Source organism: Kogia breviceps, chromosome 3 (assembly GCF_026419965.1).
Source record: "Kogia breviceps isolate mKogBre1 chromosome 3, mKogBre1 haplotype 1, whole genome shotgun sequence".
Classification (NCBI taxonomy): domain Eukaryota; kingdom Metazoa; phylum Chordata; class Mammalia; order Artiodactyla; family Physeteridae; genus Kogia; species Kogia breviceps.
Genome location: NC_081312.1, coordinates 139521426 through 139537455, shown reverse-complemented (window position 1 = coordinate 139537455; position 16030 = coordinate 139521426). Strand labels below are relative to the sequence as shown.

Genomic DNA, 16030 nt, shown 5'->3' with positions numbered 1-16030 from the left:
TAAAAATAAAAAATAAGAACACTACAAAGTGAAAGCAGAGAGCAAGACCAATGCATATTCTCTAAGCCAAATAGAATTTAATAGACACATCAATTTTGAGAAGAAAAGTCACATCAAAAAAATGACAACATTCTAAAATTGAATATCAAGAGCTAAAGACATATTCCTAGATGCAGACATTAACTACATACCTGGCAGGGATCATTGTTATAAAGTATAATAGAAAGAGATTCAAAGTGAAAGTCAAACTGGAGAGTGACATTCTGGTCCAAAGAAAGCTTTGAGTCTGTCCCATCTTCTTGTTCTGATGGTTCAAACATAAATATGAAAATTAAAAAGCTTTTAAGTATGTATATGATTTTATACATATTTTAAAAGCTAAGATTCTGGGCTTCCCTGGTGGCGCAGTGGTTGAGAGTCTGCCTGCTGATGCAGGAGACATGGGTTCGTGCCCCGGTCCGGGAGGATCCCACATGCCACGGAGCGGCTGGGCCCGTGAGCCATGGCCGCTGAGCCTGTGCATCCGGAGCCTGTGTTCCACAGCGGGAGAGGCTGCAACAGTGAGAGGCCCACGTATTGCCAAAAAAAAAAAAGCTACGATTCTAAATTTATATCATATTTTCAAGGATTCTTTAAATCATTATGAGACAATTAACAAAAATGCCATATATTTAATACAAGGCAAAGTGATAGAGCCAGACTATCTACATTAAAAATAAAAAGAGAGAGGGCCTTGCAAAGAGTATCAAGACAACTTTTTTTAAAAAGCCCATCCAGAGCAAGACTACTTCATTATAGTTTATAATTATCAAAGCATTTCAATAAACTGGTTACAAGCAATTCTCAAGAGACTATGAAATTGGAGGTAGAGAAAAGCAAAATACTTTGTCCTACAACAGACAGCCAGTCAGTAAAAGATCCTCTGCTAGTGTAGTTCACGGCTCACTATCTTTAATTACCTATATCACCCAATCCATTACTTTTATAAGAAGAACAGAATGTAATTCAAAAGCAGAGTCGAGGAGGGCTCAAATATAATTAGGGACAGGGAGCCTTCGGAATTCTGAGATGAGACTTCGACAAGTAATTCAGTCTCTCCCCTCATCTTTAGGCAGAAACTTTTTAGACAAAGAACAATACATATTGCTTTCAATCACTTGTACAAAGTGATTCTGCAATCTCTTTTGGAGATTGATTCTATTCTTTTGGTCATTTATAGGAAAGTCTATTCTTACTGTACAAGTTACTGGAAGAGCAAACACTGCATAACTTTAACCAGATAAAGGCTTCTCCAAGTTGGAAAGCTCTAGGGTTTTTTCCTTTACCTTTCCTGAAAATAATTTACATTCCAATCTTCATCATCTTTATAGCTTTTCCATCTGAACTCGCAAGTTTTCCCAAGTACCACATTAACTGTATAGCCTGAACCAGAGACATGAATTGACCACAGCTGAACATAATGAGATCCTTAATCACATAAAGCTTGCCTGCTACAGTTTATTCATGTGTACATAGTTCCTGTCTAACCAGAGCTACAGCGTACTTATCTAGCATTTGTCTATACAGTGGCATGACCTTAACCTGGGAGAAAATGCTGACCTCACTAAACTGATATAGTACTCATAACTATCCTGAATGAAAAACCTTATTTTTCACACTGCTCTAGTCATTTGTTTTGTGATTTCAAAACACACCAGACCTAACTATAGGTGAAGCAGTGCTGGTACAGTGTTATTAACTGGCGGTTTTACTGACTGTTGTCATAAGTAACAGCTGATGACCTGAGCGTTATAAAAGCACAGCAGTCTGGGGCCATTTATTATATGGACAAGGAACACTTCATCTCTTTTTAGCTATGGAAATATTAACCTATTCACAGTCTAAAATAAAACATATGATATTCATGTAATGATTTTAAATAATGAAAAGAGTGCAATTATAAAATTATTCTATATAATTGCTCAAGAAAGCAAAAAGCAACCTTATATTTTAGAAAAATTATCTTTTAAAAATGGCTGAATTTAAAAGGTTCAGTACTTGTGAAAGATTCAATTTTAATAATCTGGGAAACTCCCTTAGGTATCTGACTATATCACACTCCCCAGTGAAACCAGATAAGTAATGCTGTTACTAAACAAGAATACCTTCCTTTTTTATGGACCAGTCATCTGAGTATGACATCAAGGTCCTTTTCTCTCAATTAGTTTGGGACCTTACTATGCTACATGCCTACTTTGCTTTTTCTCAAAGTACACCACCTCAGTGCCCCGTGAATTGGACAAATTCACCTTTCACAAATAAAGGGCAAATACGTATCATGCAGGCAATAAGAGGTGGGCCCTCCCTTTAGAGCAATGAGCCTATCTCCTTCCCCTGGGAGCTTCAAGGCAGCCCCAGCTGATTTTCCACAGTAAATAACACAATGCTGGATCAGTTCACACCACATTATGCTGGACAACTAAAAACAACACTAAATATAAATATGGCATTAATACTAATTTTTCTCTATAATCAAAGTGAAAATCTCCATCAATTTATACCTTTGAAGTGGTCAGGTCTACTGGAAACATCTTTTCTTACTGTTATAGCCTCCTGGGCAGACTGTGTAGGGCTTGTCTGTGAAGAAGCTTCTCCAAGATTCTCTACCAAAATTTTCATTAAAACTGTCAAGTCATCTTTACTGAGAGCAACCTAGAAAGCAACAATAGGCTGTTGTTAATACAAAGTAATAAAAAATGCAAAATATAATATCTATGTCTTAATTTATGGTCCCTCAAATGAACTAATTGTACATCTAACTGGAAAAAAAAAGCAAGTTGGGACCACGAATACCAGGATAAAAGTATTTCATCTTGTATAGTATTAGACATTACTCCTGTGTGTAAACACGCATCTGCCTCCACTCATATCCAAGCCCCTACTTCCGGTACTCCCTTCTTCCTGCCTTAACTGTTACTATCTATTTTGTCCTGTTCCTGGACCTGTGTCCCTCTCCCCTCTCCCTAGTTCCTCATCTCCATTCTGCTTCTCTCTATTTTCATACACTGCTAGATTTTTCCTCCACATTATTTACTCTCCTCCAAACTCAATACAGGAAGAATGCTGTTCAGTTTCCAGTCTCCACCAAGAAGGAAAAAGATGCTCTCCTGCAATGCAGCATTTTTTTAAAAATTTAATTTATTATAAATTTTGACATCTCTGTATACCCATGAAACCATTACCAAAATCATGAAAGTAAACATATCTATTACCTTCAAAAGCTTCCTTATGCCATTTTGTAATCCTTCCTTCCTGTTTGTATTATATCCCTCTTTTCCCACAACCACTGATCTGTTTTCTATCACTATAGATTAATTTGCATTTTCTAGAGCTTTATATAAATGAAATCATGTAAAAAAAAAATTTAATTTATTTATTTTTGGCTGCATTGGGACTTCGTTGCTGCGCACGGGCCTTCCCTAGTTGGGGCAAGTGGGGGCTACTCTTCATCGTGATGCATGGGCTTCTCACTGCGGTGGCCTCTCCCGCTGCACAGCACCGGCTCCAGGCACACAGGTTTCAGTAGTTGCAGCTCACAGGCTCTAGAGCGCAGGCTCAGTAGTTGTGGCACACGGGCTTAGTTGCTCCACGGCATGTGGGATCTTCCCGGACCAGGGCTCGAACGCGTGTCCCCTGCATTGGTAGGCGGACTCTTAACCACTGTGCCGCCAGGGAAGTCCCTAACTCAAGTTTCTTAATCTTTACAATAGGAATAATATCATCTACCTCATGGGTGGCTGCACAACAACATGAAGCTGCTAGAACAAACAAAGATGCTACTGGCTGCTAAGATCCATTAAACCTTTTAATCCTTCCATCTTTTGTACACTTCCCCTACACATATAGTGGTCCAAAAGGCCTTTTGCAAGCACCTAAACACAAATTCACACAGATACATTCACAGCACCTTTTCTTCTGAACATCAGAGTACCCTATGCCCCCCAAATTAGGTCCCTATCACCAAGGAAATTGCTTGATTCCCAGCCTAAATGAAACTGGGGAGATATTTTAGCAAGAGACAATGACCAGGGATTTCTTATTTGCTCCAAGCCCCAGTCCTTAGATAACAGATGTTACTTTAACTCCCTAAGACTTCTTTGTATATTCATTCCCACTTGCGACACCAACCAAGATATCACAGCTGCCTGAAGAAGAGCTAACTTCACCACCTCCTAATATTTGAAAAGGATCAAATATTAGTTCTGGGAGCTAATCTTAGCAAGGGAGAATTTAAGAGAACAGTCTCATATTCCAGAATAGAAAAGTCTCTATCAATACCCTGAACAGATGTTCTTCTTCATATATCATATCTACTCATACTATAGATAGGGATCTATTATTCCTACAACAAACTTCAATTTTAACATCTTCCCTAGTAGGACTCTGCTCCTTTGACCCTTCTTGTTTAATCTTAGAACTAACTCTGAAATAATCACAGACATCAAAAACCACTAAACTACTAAATTTTTATTTGTCTTTCACACATTCTGTTTAGCCACCCCCTCCCTTTCCCTATCCCCTACTGTTTGGCTTCAACAGTTTCACCCACAGGCGCACAAGAACCATAAGATTCCTACACTTCCATGACCATCTTGGAACAGTATCACCTCTTCCTGTGAGCCTACATATGACCTGCTAACTACAGTATTAAAAATACTGCTGTTTACTTGGTGCTTTGTGACCACCTGAGGTGGGGGGATAGGGAGGGTGGGAGGGAGATACAAGAGGGAGGAGATAGGGGGATGTATATATATGTATAGCTGATTCACTTTGTTATAAAGCAGAAACTAACACACCATTGTAAAGCAATTATACTCCAATAAAGATGTTAAAAAAAAGTACTGCTGTTTATATGCTTACCAAATCAACATATTCACCTATTGAAAATGTCCACTTTTCTATAAAAGAGTGCTTCTATACATTAAAAATACTACTAAGGTGCTTTGAATGTGGTATCTAAATATCACTTTACAGTGTCTTATAATTTAACTGCCTTAAAACTTTAATAGAATTTTCTACAATTACAATAAATATTTTCTGTAGACTCCATAGCTTTTAACCTCAGAGTTCTTGCTTGGTTTTACCAAATATCCAATTAATGTGAAATAAAGAAAAGTGTGGGAAACTAGGATAACTTCATTTTCAGTTAACAAAGCATTCCCTTTAAATGTATTATCACTTCTGATGTCCACTTGAACTACATTGTGATCAATGATAAAAGCCTATCTAGCAATTTTCATGTATTTTATACATATACTTACCTGCATAGGTTTTAGTTTTCCTTTTATCTCCATCCCTGGAATTTTCACATACCATGATGCTGCTAAATTTCGCTGTATGGATAAAAGCATGTTGACTGGTTTTAAAATTTCAATGTCATGCTGTGGTAAGCCAGCCTGCAAAATTGTTCTGAAAGATAAATAAGAATTTATTTTACATTTCTAAAATCTACATTTTAAAATGAAGACTATCATATTGTGTAACAGTTTCCACGGAGCATTTTTCTTTTTCTTTTTTTTTTTTTTTTTTGAGCATTTTTCTAAAGGCTGCTATCAGAGTTCTTTTAGAACATGTTTCTTTTCACAAATCAATCTGCATCAGAATAATTCAAGTTTATATGCAGAGCTATGTAAAATAAAGCCTATGCAATGCTGATTTCAAAGAGACAAATTTCATGAAGTATGACTATTGCACTATTTACTATCTTTCACAAGGATATTTAATAGCAACTAGTCCAACATCATACAAACAAATGTTACATCCTCCTAAAATTGGAGGACCAAGAAAGTGATACTCTACTTAGCCCTTAGGTTTATGTTATTAGTACTTCTCCAAACTCAAAGGGAAAAACTCACCAAACCTAGAAGTTAAACAAGCATATTATAACAGTCATATCTAGCCTGCCTGCCAACAAACATTTGAACCACCAAATAAGTTACTCTTGTCATTCAACAGAGCGAACACTTTCCCATTTGGATTTGATAATCCATTAGATATCTTACTGAGAATTCCTAAATGAGACAAGGTTTGGAAATGAGAAATATATCTTAAATTTTATTACATTTTAAGAAGTCTTTATCTCTGTACAGAAATGAAAATAGCTGTGTGCAGAGCAAATAAATAAAAATAAATCTAAATTATTATTGAGTAAACTATAATTTTGTAATAGGAAATTTTTATAGAGTGAAAAGAACATGTTATAAATTTAGTAAGACAAAATGTAGATTCTATGAGATCCACCATTATAAACCACTAACCAAAAACCAACAGTCAAGGTTTCATAATTAGAAGAAATACGGAATAAGAACCATAAATCACTAGAGTGTTTTACCCCTGGCAAAGATTTTATGAAAATCCTATTTCTAGTAAGTAATTCACCATTGGATTATATATTTATACCTGGACAGCTTCAGCTGAGTGAGTTGGATGTTCATTTTATCAATGACTGGGGGAAGAGAATACTGTTCCACAGAAACTACATTAAATTGGTTTTCAACTTTGATTAAACCCAGATCTGCTATAACAGCATTAGGTGATACTGAAGACTGAGGAATGATAATAACTGGTGCTTTCAAATTGATATCCATCAAAAGGCGGAAGCTCTTTTCAGCCAAGTCTTTCATGCTGGAAGCAGCTCTTTCTGCAGCCTGGACTGTAGCTGTGCTCAAAGCTTCTTTGGCAGTTTGAAAATTGTTGAGGAAGTTCTGTTGGAAAATAATGGTATTTAGAGTTCCCCCCAAACAGGATTTATTTTTAAAAGGAAAAACTTTAAAAAAGAAAAACTAAATAAAAGAGGTGATGATATAAAAGAGATGTTATTTATGACTGTGTACATGGAGTAAAGTCTAGAAAGATACACTCTGTGATAATTAACAAGTGGAAGAAAGAATCATTTAACTTTCACTTTATGTATTTCAGAATTATTTGTTTTTTGACAAATTTTGGTTACAATACTTTTTAAAATATCCCTTTTACTCATGAATGTTGTCATCTTAATTCAAATTTAAATAAAAAGATGAAGGAGAACTCTTCACACCTCCCAAAGTTGCTTTAATTCTGTACCTCTAGGTCTTAGGAATAAAGTCTATTAGTTTTAGTCCTTAGTTTTAGAAACTAAGGTTTTGCCCGCTTATTTCTAAATGTCCTTTTCTTAAGTGTACTCTAACATGAGCAAAGGTGCAAGTGTTTACAATCTTGCAATCATTAATAAGAGTCAAAAATTCTTTTTTTAGAGTGAGATCTTTCACCTCAATTTCAACTAAAAACAGAAAGATTTTTCCCAATGGAGAAAAGAATTGGAAGCAATATTCTTCCATTAATAATGCAAATGGTTTATTTAGTTTATTAAACTAACCCCCCTCCAAATAAATTACTTTCCAGATAAATAAAACATGATGGTTTAGGTAGAAATCCATAACTTAAAATCTTTGATTAACAGCCCTGCTAAGAGGCATAGGCAAATTAAACTCTTCAGCCCATGACACTTACATGGAAATAATTAAAGGAATTTTATGGCCTTGTTGATCATAATTATAATCAAAAGCTGTAAGTTCCAGTATTAGTCCTTCAAATGCCTGATGACCTCCTTAAAAGATTCTTTTTGCTAAGTACCTTTTAAGGGTCTCTCATAAAACAAATAACACTGAAAAGCCCTAATTAAAACATCAGAAAGTACCTTCAAAATATATAACTATGGAAATATTAAAGAATGATCATTCACAGGTTCAAAACAATGATAACAAAAATTCATTTAGTTATCCATCATGTAAAGGATTTCCTTAATTGTAATATTCTATTCAGCATTTGGAAGTTTATCACACAGCCCTATTAGTAAATATTTTGACTACCTAGGTTCAGATGTATAGGCAAAGATACTTAGGTGTCAATGAGAAATAAATATATTTTTAAAATAAACTTACCAAAAGAGACATGAAGAATTTATGAACATAAACAATTTGAATACAACCCACTTTGAGAGTAAGTTTGCCATCTACTTTAGACATATCAGCATAGGCCTTTCCTTCTGTGGCGTCTGGATAAAGAGTCATTTGGAACCTAAAGACTTCATCTCCCAAAATAGAGACAGCCTAAAAGTATTAAACTAACTGGTTATTATATCAAAAGAGCTGTATCACTGTATTATGAATAAGTTTCCTATTACAGAATCCTTGATATATAAAGAAGCATCACTTAAATTCAACCTTCAACAATTAGTTAAAAACATTTAACTTGACAATAACTTTTTCCTATATCTATAAAAAATGTTTTATCAATGGAGATATCAATCACTTAATTGGTTAGAAATAACTTTTACAAATCATCTAGTCTATATACACTGTGAAAGCAGATGATGACCATATTCATGCTTACTCCCTAACAAAATGCCTGACACATGACAGATAATAAATATACACTGAACAAATGATTAAAGGCAGCTCAAGCCCTCAAAAACAAAAATAAATTTCAATATAGAAACATATCTTTTAATTACCTTTTTGTGAATGGAAGTTGAATCAACATTCGTAACTATGATGTCCTTAAGTCTGGCAAACATGTCGGTCTGCTTTGGCCTCACAGAAATAGAGGCATCCATTCCTGTGGGAAACACAACACTTTTCACCTAATCCAAGTTCACTAATTTAGTGGTTTTTAATTCAATAATATACTACCAAGATAAAGAATAGATAAAAATTACTCACTATTAGACATATTAAAGGTAACAACTTTTCTTTTCTTTTTTTTTTAACATCTTTATTGGAATATAATTGCTATACAATGGTGTGTTAGTTTCTGCTTTACAACAAAGTCAATCAGTTATACATATACATATGTTCCCATATCTCTTCCCTCTTTTGTTTTGGCCACGCCAAGTGGCATGTGGGAATGTGGGATCTTAGTTCCCCGACCAGGGATACAACCCACGCCCCTTGCACTGGAAGCACAGAGTCTTAACCACTGGACCACCAGGGAAGTCCCAAAGGTAACAACTTCTATGTATGAGATACCTAAGAAAGATGATAATATCTTTAAGTGCTAGAAGCATCTCATACATAAACTTTGTGGAAATTTTAAAACAAAAGAAATCAAATGTCAAAGAAAATTAATCCCAGGTCTCCAAACACAAGTATCCTGTGCATTATTAGTAAGATCAGAATTGGTTATTTATGATGACACCTAACATTTGTTAAACAGTTATTTTACAAACATTATATAAACTATTACTCTGAAAACTAAAGAATTGGAATTATAATTAAATATAATTTGATGAATAAATACTATTCTTTCTACAGTAAACTGTATCTAAAACACAATCTTTTAAAATTTCTCTCCAAAACAATGTTTGTCATTCTCATAATTTCTAAAGGCATGATTTCTAAAACAACTCCTCAGAGTGAATGAGAGAATGCCTACAGCTAAGCCCCAAGGATGAACCTAAATCATTACCATGCTATGCATAAATACTCAGCAACATTTGTTGAATGGAACTGATTTTCTAACCCCTTGTTAACTGCTTATTATGTACATACCAGGCACTTTTCTTAACACATGTAAATTTGTAAACTTAATCCTCATAACAATCCCATGAATAATTACTATAAATATCTCCATTTTACAGAAGAGGGAACTCAGGCATGGAAACATTAATTAATTTGCTCAAGGTCAGCCAGTAAGTGTTAGAGCCAAAATTTGAACCTTGGCAGGCTGGCTCCAGAACCCATGGTATAATCTGAACTCATCTTTATATCAGGCTGATGATGAGTAAAGCTTACAAAATTTCTTTTAGAAACTTCTCTTCCTGATGCTATATAAGCACAAAAGACAAGGGAAACAGGATAATGACATTTTCTTTACTCAGTGAGATGTTATGATATTCATTTCTCAGTTTAAAGTTATATTATTCTGAAAATGCAAACAGAACAGGAGATTAAGCCTTAGACTTATTCTGAAAACTTTAAACATAAGGAATGTCTCACATCAGTCATGAATCATAACAAATTTACTTCTAACATTTCAAAGCACATCTTTGAAAAGTTTGCAAGAATCTTCAATATAAGTAAGCCAAAAGACAACTCATGACAAATCTACCATGCAACAAGCTCATTCTTCCTGAAGGTCTATGTAAAGAAACAGAAATACCTACACCAAGAAAAAGTTACTTACCATGTATTCTAATATCTGCAATATTACACTTCTGATCACAGACAAAGACATTAAATGCATTTAATTCAGCTATGACCTTTAAATCAAACACATCATCTTGAGAAGTGTTGCTGCATACTGAAAAGTAATAGAATCCTAGTGATTAGCAAAGTGCAAAGATGATATAACATAAAATAATCCCAAAATCACTAAAATAAAAGTACATTATGAACTATGAAGAACCAAAAAGGTCTCCATTAAGATTACATATAATTAATATTATTTTAAAATGCCAATCTGACAGAAAGTAGCATATTTCCATCCAAATTTTTTAAAAATAAAGGCAACATTTATTAGCACCTTATAAGTATAATTTTGCTAGATGGAAACTTTACTATAATTTTTCTTGTGGGTAAAAAGGAAATTCCCTATATTAGAATTCTAAGATTCCATCAGAGCTAAATTTTGATTTGGAACTCCTTTTCATATCATATATTAGATCAAAGAAAAATATTTCATGAAAAATTGAAATAGTGATGACAGTAAAATATGTAGTATTAACTATGACACATACATGTTATTAACTATAGAGACAACTTCCCTAGATTATATTATGTTCCTCCATGAAGAATCCTAAAAAACGTTCTATAAGAAATGAACATAAAGGGCTAAAGTTAAGAAAAAAACAAAAAATTATTTTATAATGTGTATTTGTGTCTGTGCACGTGTATAAAAACCACAATCACATGGATTCCCTTAATCTATTTTAGTCTAGGTCCTGATTGATAAAATTAAGATATAATTTCCTAGAGATTTGTCTTGACTGAAGGAAACACTTTTTCCTATAAAACTGTAAAAGTATGGGGACATCAGTCCTTAATCACCGAGATGATAAAAGGGTTTTTTTTTTTCTTTAAGATTTAAAGTAGCAAAATCAAACTGTAAAAAACAGCTATTTGGCATAACTAGAAGATTGTTTCTTTGGATTACTATTTTTTGTAGTTTATTGTGAGCTTAAACATTGCTTTTTCATTTATTCAACTGTGTGCATGTGCGTGTGTATGTATGTATATGTTATGTAAGTATTTCCATGGATATTAATGTAACAAGTACATTAAAGACAAAGAAGGTAAAACTCTTTTACTCTAGTTTAATGCAAAAATACTGCTCTGCTCCCTGGTTAAAAAAAAAATCTCATCCTTGTATCAGATCTAATATTACTAACAGTTTTCACTTTAAAGATGCCAGTAATATAGATATAATACAAATAGGTAATGGTCTGAAAATTAAATTACCAGATATTAGATACTCACATCATATGACATGAAAGAAAAATAATTAAAATGATATTTGGCTTAAAAATAGGCACATGTTCACTCACGCTACACCACATCTAATATTTCACAAAACAAATTGTGGCATGTGCCCATATCTCTATGTGACTTAAATAGTTTTGGTTAGAAACCAAAGTGAGTCTGTCTCTTCCATGAGATTGTTCCTTTTGTGTTCTGCAAAGCTGAAAACTGTTGAGCACCAGGTAGTTTTAACTGACTGAAATGGGGCTTTGTTACCATGCATGATTGTGTTCATATTTTAATTACTTCCTTTCTCACTTTCACTGGCGTGAAGGTTACAGAGACATCAATGCAAAGTATATACAACTTTATTTTACATAAAAGCTAGGCAGTGAAATCAAAAATAAATACGCAATAAATATTAAACACTTATGTAAAATCTCTCACTAAATTACCCTATTATACCATAGGGATAAAATCTGCTTTCTTTTGAAACCAACCTCATCTGTCAAAGCAGTTAAAACATTAAGGTGATAAACAGTTATCTTAGCTTGAAAATACATGTTATTATATGATTATTAAAGTTCAGATAGAAAGTATTAAACCATGATTCAAAAGTTAATACCAGTTTTGGCAATGATACTTCTGGACTCCCCCGTAAGTGGCTTCATCTCCGATCCCTTCTTAGAAGGTTCAGAGGATGGAAAAGCAGATGATAAAAAATCCATGAAGGACAGTAAAGCTTCCAAATGAAGAACTAAGTTTAAGGATGAAAATGAAACCTAAGATAATGAACAATTAGAGAGGTAGATTTCAGATATGGAAACATTTTTATGTCAAACATCAACGTATACAAGTAGTACAAGAATAGTTCAACTAAAGACTTCTTTTCTAAGAAAGAACTCACTATTACTTTGTTAACCTTTACCAGACAATAAACCAACACAGCCCACTCCCACATCCAACGATAATTCTAACCTCAATGGAACTTGATAGGCTTTAAGTAAAGATACAATAAGTATTATCAGCCTTAGGTTGGTCAGTCCCCTTACAAATAGCCCCCAGACAGACTATACAAGCTCAAATGGATGGTGACCAATGTCTGTACCGAGCCATATTTTTAGCCTTACCCTTAATTTTTTTCTAATCCTAAAGCCAATTCATTCAAATGTTTAATGCTTCCATCAACACTACACCAAATAATCAGTGAACAAAATTTCCTTAAAAAATATTTTATTTGTGTACAACAAGGAATCATTAATTTATATCTAGGAAACAAGGAGTCTTTTAGGAAATCAAATCAACTGTTGTAATAACTTTATTTCAACTCTCTATCCATTTCTTTTATCTATAAAATTAAACCTATTATTGTTACCATCCTTATTCTAATTTTAGAGCTCACAAATCTCACAACTGAAGATGGCCTTGAAGCTAGATTTAATCATTACTATAATCTAACCTTATAGTGAATTAGAAAAGATTTACCTGAAGTCTTTGTTTGGTATTGTCATGGATGGTTTTAAATTCTGGTCCATCACTGTCTGCCTACAAATAATGGAGGATAAAGCCACTGGGTTGCAAACACTAGAAATTCACACACTGAAAAAATATATATGTATTCTTTACTTTTCAAAGTATGCTATGAAAACACTATAAACATATTTCTTAAAGGCAAAGAAGAACATGCCAAAAACATGACCACATAGCATTTCTTATACTCTACAAAAGCAAAAACTCGAACTCCTTATCCTACTTGGGAGGAGATGCTAGAGGTAGGGGAAACTGTCAGTGTATTAGATTATAATAGATTTTGCTTCAAATTACAATGGAACTTTGTATACATCTACTTATTCAAAACCATAGGATTAACTCAGAAGATTACTGAAATTATCCAGATTGTCAGATGTTTGCAGAAATCACTATAATCAACCAGTTTTAGGATGAAAAATTTTAGGGAAGAAAACCAAGATATTATATACAGGGGAATGATATAATTTCATATATGCAAATATTAAAGAATCCTAGAAATGAAACTACCTTTTTCAACAACATTTTCAGAAGAGGTTCATCTGTTACATTAGAAGAGTTAATAATGTGAAGAGGTTCTCCTTTAGAGTCTAAAAGAGAAAAAAGAGAGGGTAGATTCATTATTAAGTCCTTTAAACATTTCAAATGTATTTGATACAGACCAGCCAGTTACACAAATATACGTTTGTCAAAACTCAGAGTTGTATGCTAAAAAGGGTGAATTTTACTGTATATAAATCGTATCTCAATAAAGCTGGCTTTGAAAAAAAAAAAATTAAAGAAACTCCAAAAAACAAAAAAAACAGCACTGGCCAATTATAAATGCTATAACATTTGGTACTACTGGTTTTACTTATTTGAACAAATCATAATATATTAAAGAACAAAGCTATAAAACACTTAAACTAGTGATTATTCTCAATACAAGTTTGCTTTACTTAAAGTTACCCCATAGAGTTCCTATAAACTTTAAACACCCATACCAACTTTAAAAGTTGGCTTGGTGCGGGGGCTTCCTTGATGGCGCAGTGGTTGAGAGTCCGCCTGCCGATGCAGGGGACACGGCTTCGTGCCCCCGTCCGGGAAGATCCCACATGCCACGGAGTGGATGGGCCCGTGAGCCATGGCTGCTGAGCCTGTGCATCCGGAGCCTGTGCTCCGCAACGGGAGAGGCCACAACAGTGAGAGGCCCACGTACCGTTTAAAAAAAAAAAAAAAAAAAAAAAAAAAAAAAAAAAGTTGGCTTGGTGCAATTTAGAAAGTGAATTTGAAAGGCTGAAGAGACTACAAGGTGATGTTAAATTTTTCCTCTATATATTTCTGGGTTGTTTAATTTTTATTTTTTACAAGTATATATTAATGTCATTAAACACTAATTAAAAAACACTTATGTAATTTTAAAATAAATAAAAAACCAAAGAAAAAAGTTACTTCCCAGTAAATTAACTCACCTTTCAAAAAGGGTCCCTGGGCTCTATACCTGGGTATTGTTCTCAGAGCACAGTTATAATGTAATGTTGCTTTTCCTAAGTACTGAAGTGTTATGTATTGAAGACATATGCCTCATTTTTCTTTTAGATATATGCTACTTTGTGCTAAATATTTAGATATAGACCTACTTTATGATAAATAACCACATAATGAATTTTAACTATCAAATTACTTCATATTAATGTAATAAATTTAAATTAACTGATTGTGGTGACACTAATAAATATGCTTCATGTCGATAAAAAGGTAGTGACCATCTGCCTATTACATGCACAATTTACAGAGACTATACTTCACACTTACCAGTGAACTCAAAGCATCGCATACTAATTTTTTTTAGATAAGCTTCAGCAGTCAGGTCGTAGGCTTTAACTCTAGCTTCCAGTCCAAGCTGCAGGACATTTAGTTCATGTAAAGGCCTTCCTTTCTTTTCTGCTTTTTCCATCAAAGTAATCACGACCTAGAAAAAGGTACCATTATTACCACACACTATTTCACTAATATACATTGAAGATAAGTTAACAATTTAATAATCATCCAGAATGATATTATCAAAATATTCACACAGCGTAAAGATGTTCACTTCTATTTGTGCCTGGAAATTACCTAGGGTTATTTACTTTGGAAGGCTCACTTACTTGTTCAGACTTTTAAAGCACTGTCACTATATTCTAATGGATTTCAAGATAGTTATGAAAAAAAAAAAAGTTGTTCTGCCTAATTCCCAGAAGTCCTAGTCTGATGGATGGTGTCAGACTAGATCTGAAAGTCAGAGATAAACAGTCAATTTTTAAAATACTCCTAAGGCAAGGTTTCTCAACCTTGGCACCACTGACATCTGGGGCTGGATAATTCTTCCCAGTGGGGAGTAGTCCCATGTGCTGTAGGCTGTTTAGTGGCATCACTGGCCTCTACCCACTGGTTGCCAGTAGCCCACTCTCTCTCTGGATAGTGACAACCAAAAATATCTTCAGACAATGCTAATTATCAGCTTGAGGGGAGGATGCAAATTGCTTCCCCCAACCCTAATCACCGTCCTAAGGGAAGGGAACTGTAATTATATGTATTACAAATAATATTAAAAAGGACTTACAGGTTTTCTATGTACATATGTTAATGAAACCCATCTGCAAATAGAATTATTCATTTATCAATGTTTCAATTATCAAAGCCTAAAAATCTTCAATAACTGTAACATTAACCAGAAAAACAGCAGAGGTTTAGCATGAAGGAAGTTAGTTTCAAAACATATATTTCAGATCAAAAAAGTAGCACTCATTTGTTTAAAGTTTATAATTTTTGACTCAAAGATAAAACATAACCTCTACACAGCTATTTAACGATAAAGGGATTTTGGAGAAAGTTCTTCTAAGTCCCTGTATCCGCGATTCTTTCCCACATACACACGTGTATGCCTGTCCCTCTTTCTACCCTGTCCCAGCCCCTTACCTTCTTCTTCTTTAAAAATTCAACTAAATCTCACTTCCTCCAGGTAATCTTCCCTGACTCTTTAAGACTGCTTAGATGCCCTCTTCCTA

General features: G+C 34.0%; 1 protein-coding gene across 8 annotated transcripts in view; it reads right to left on the bottom strand.

Annotated features, from left to right (window-relative positions):
• Positions 1–16030, bottom strand: part of VPS13C (vacuolar protein sorting 13 homolog C) — a 185832-nt gene that overhangs the window by 67706 nt on the left and 102096 nt on the right. For all 8 annotated transcript variants that reach the window (XM_059058544.2, XM_059058546.2, XM_067029740.1 and 5 more), the window contains 11 exons: positions 14796–14952; positions 13512–13591; positions 12960–13019; positions 12100–12256; positions 10201–10317; positions 8531–8634; positions 7959–8126; positions 6439–6743; positions 5301–5448; positions 2541–2691; positions 192–304 (listed from right to left, as the gene is read on the bottom strand). In XM_059058544.2, the coding sequence (XP_058914527.1) occupies positions 192–304; positions 2541–2691; positions 5301–5448; positions 6439–6743; positions 7959–8126; positions 8531–8634; positions 10201–10317; positions 12100–12256; positions 12960–13019; positions 13512–13591; positions 14796–14952 (1560 nt within the window). The remainder of the gene's footprint in view (positions 1–191; positions 305–2540; positions 2692–5300; positions 5449–6438; positions 6744–7958; positions 8127–8530; positions 8635–10200; positions 10318–12099; positions 12257–12959; positions 13020–13511; positions 13592–14795; positions 14953–16030) is intronic.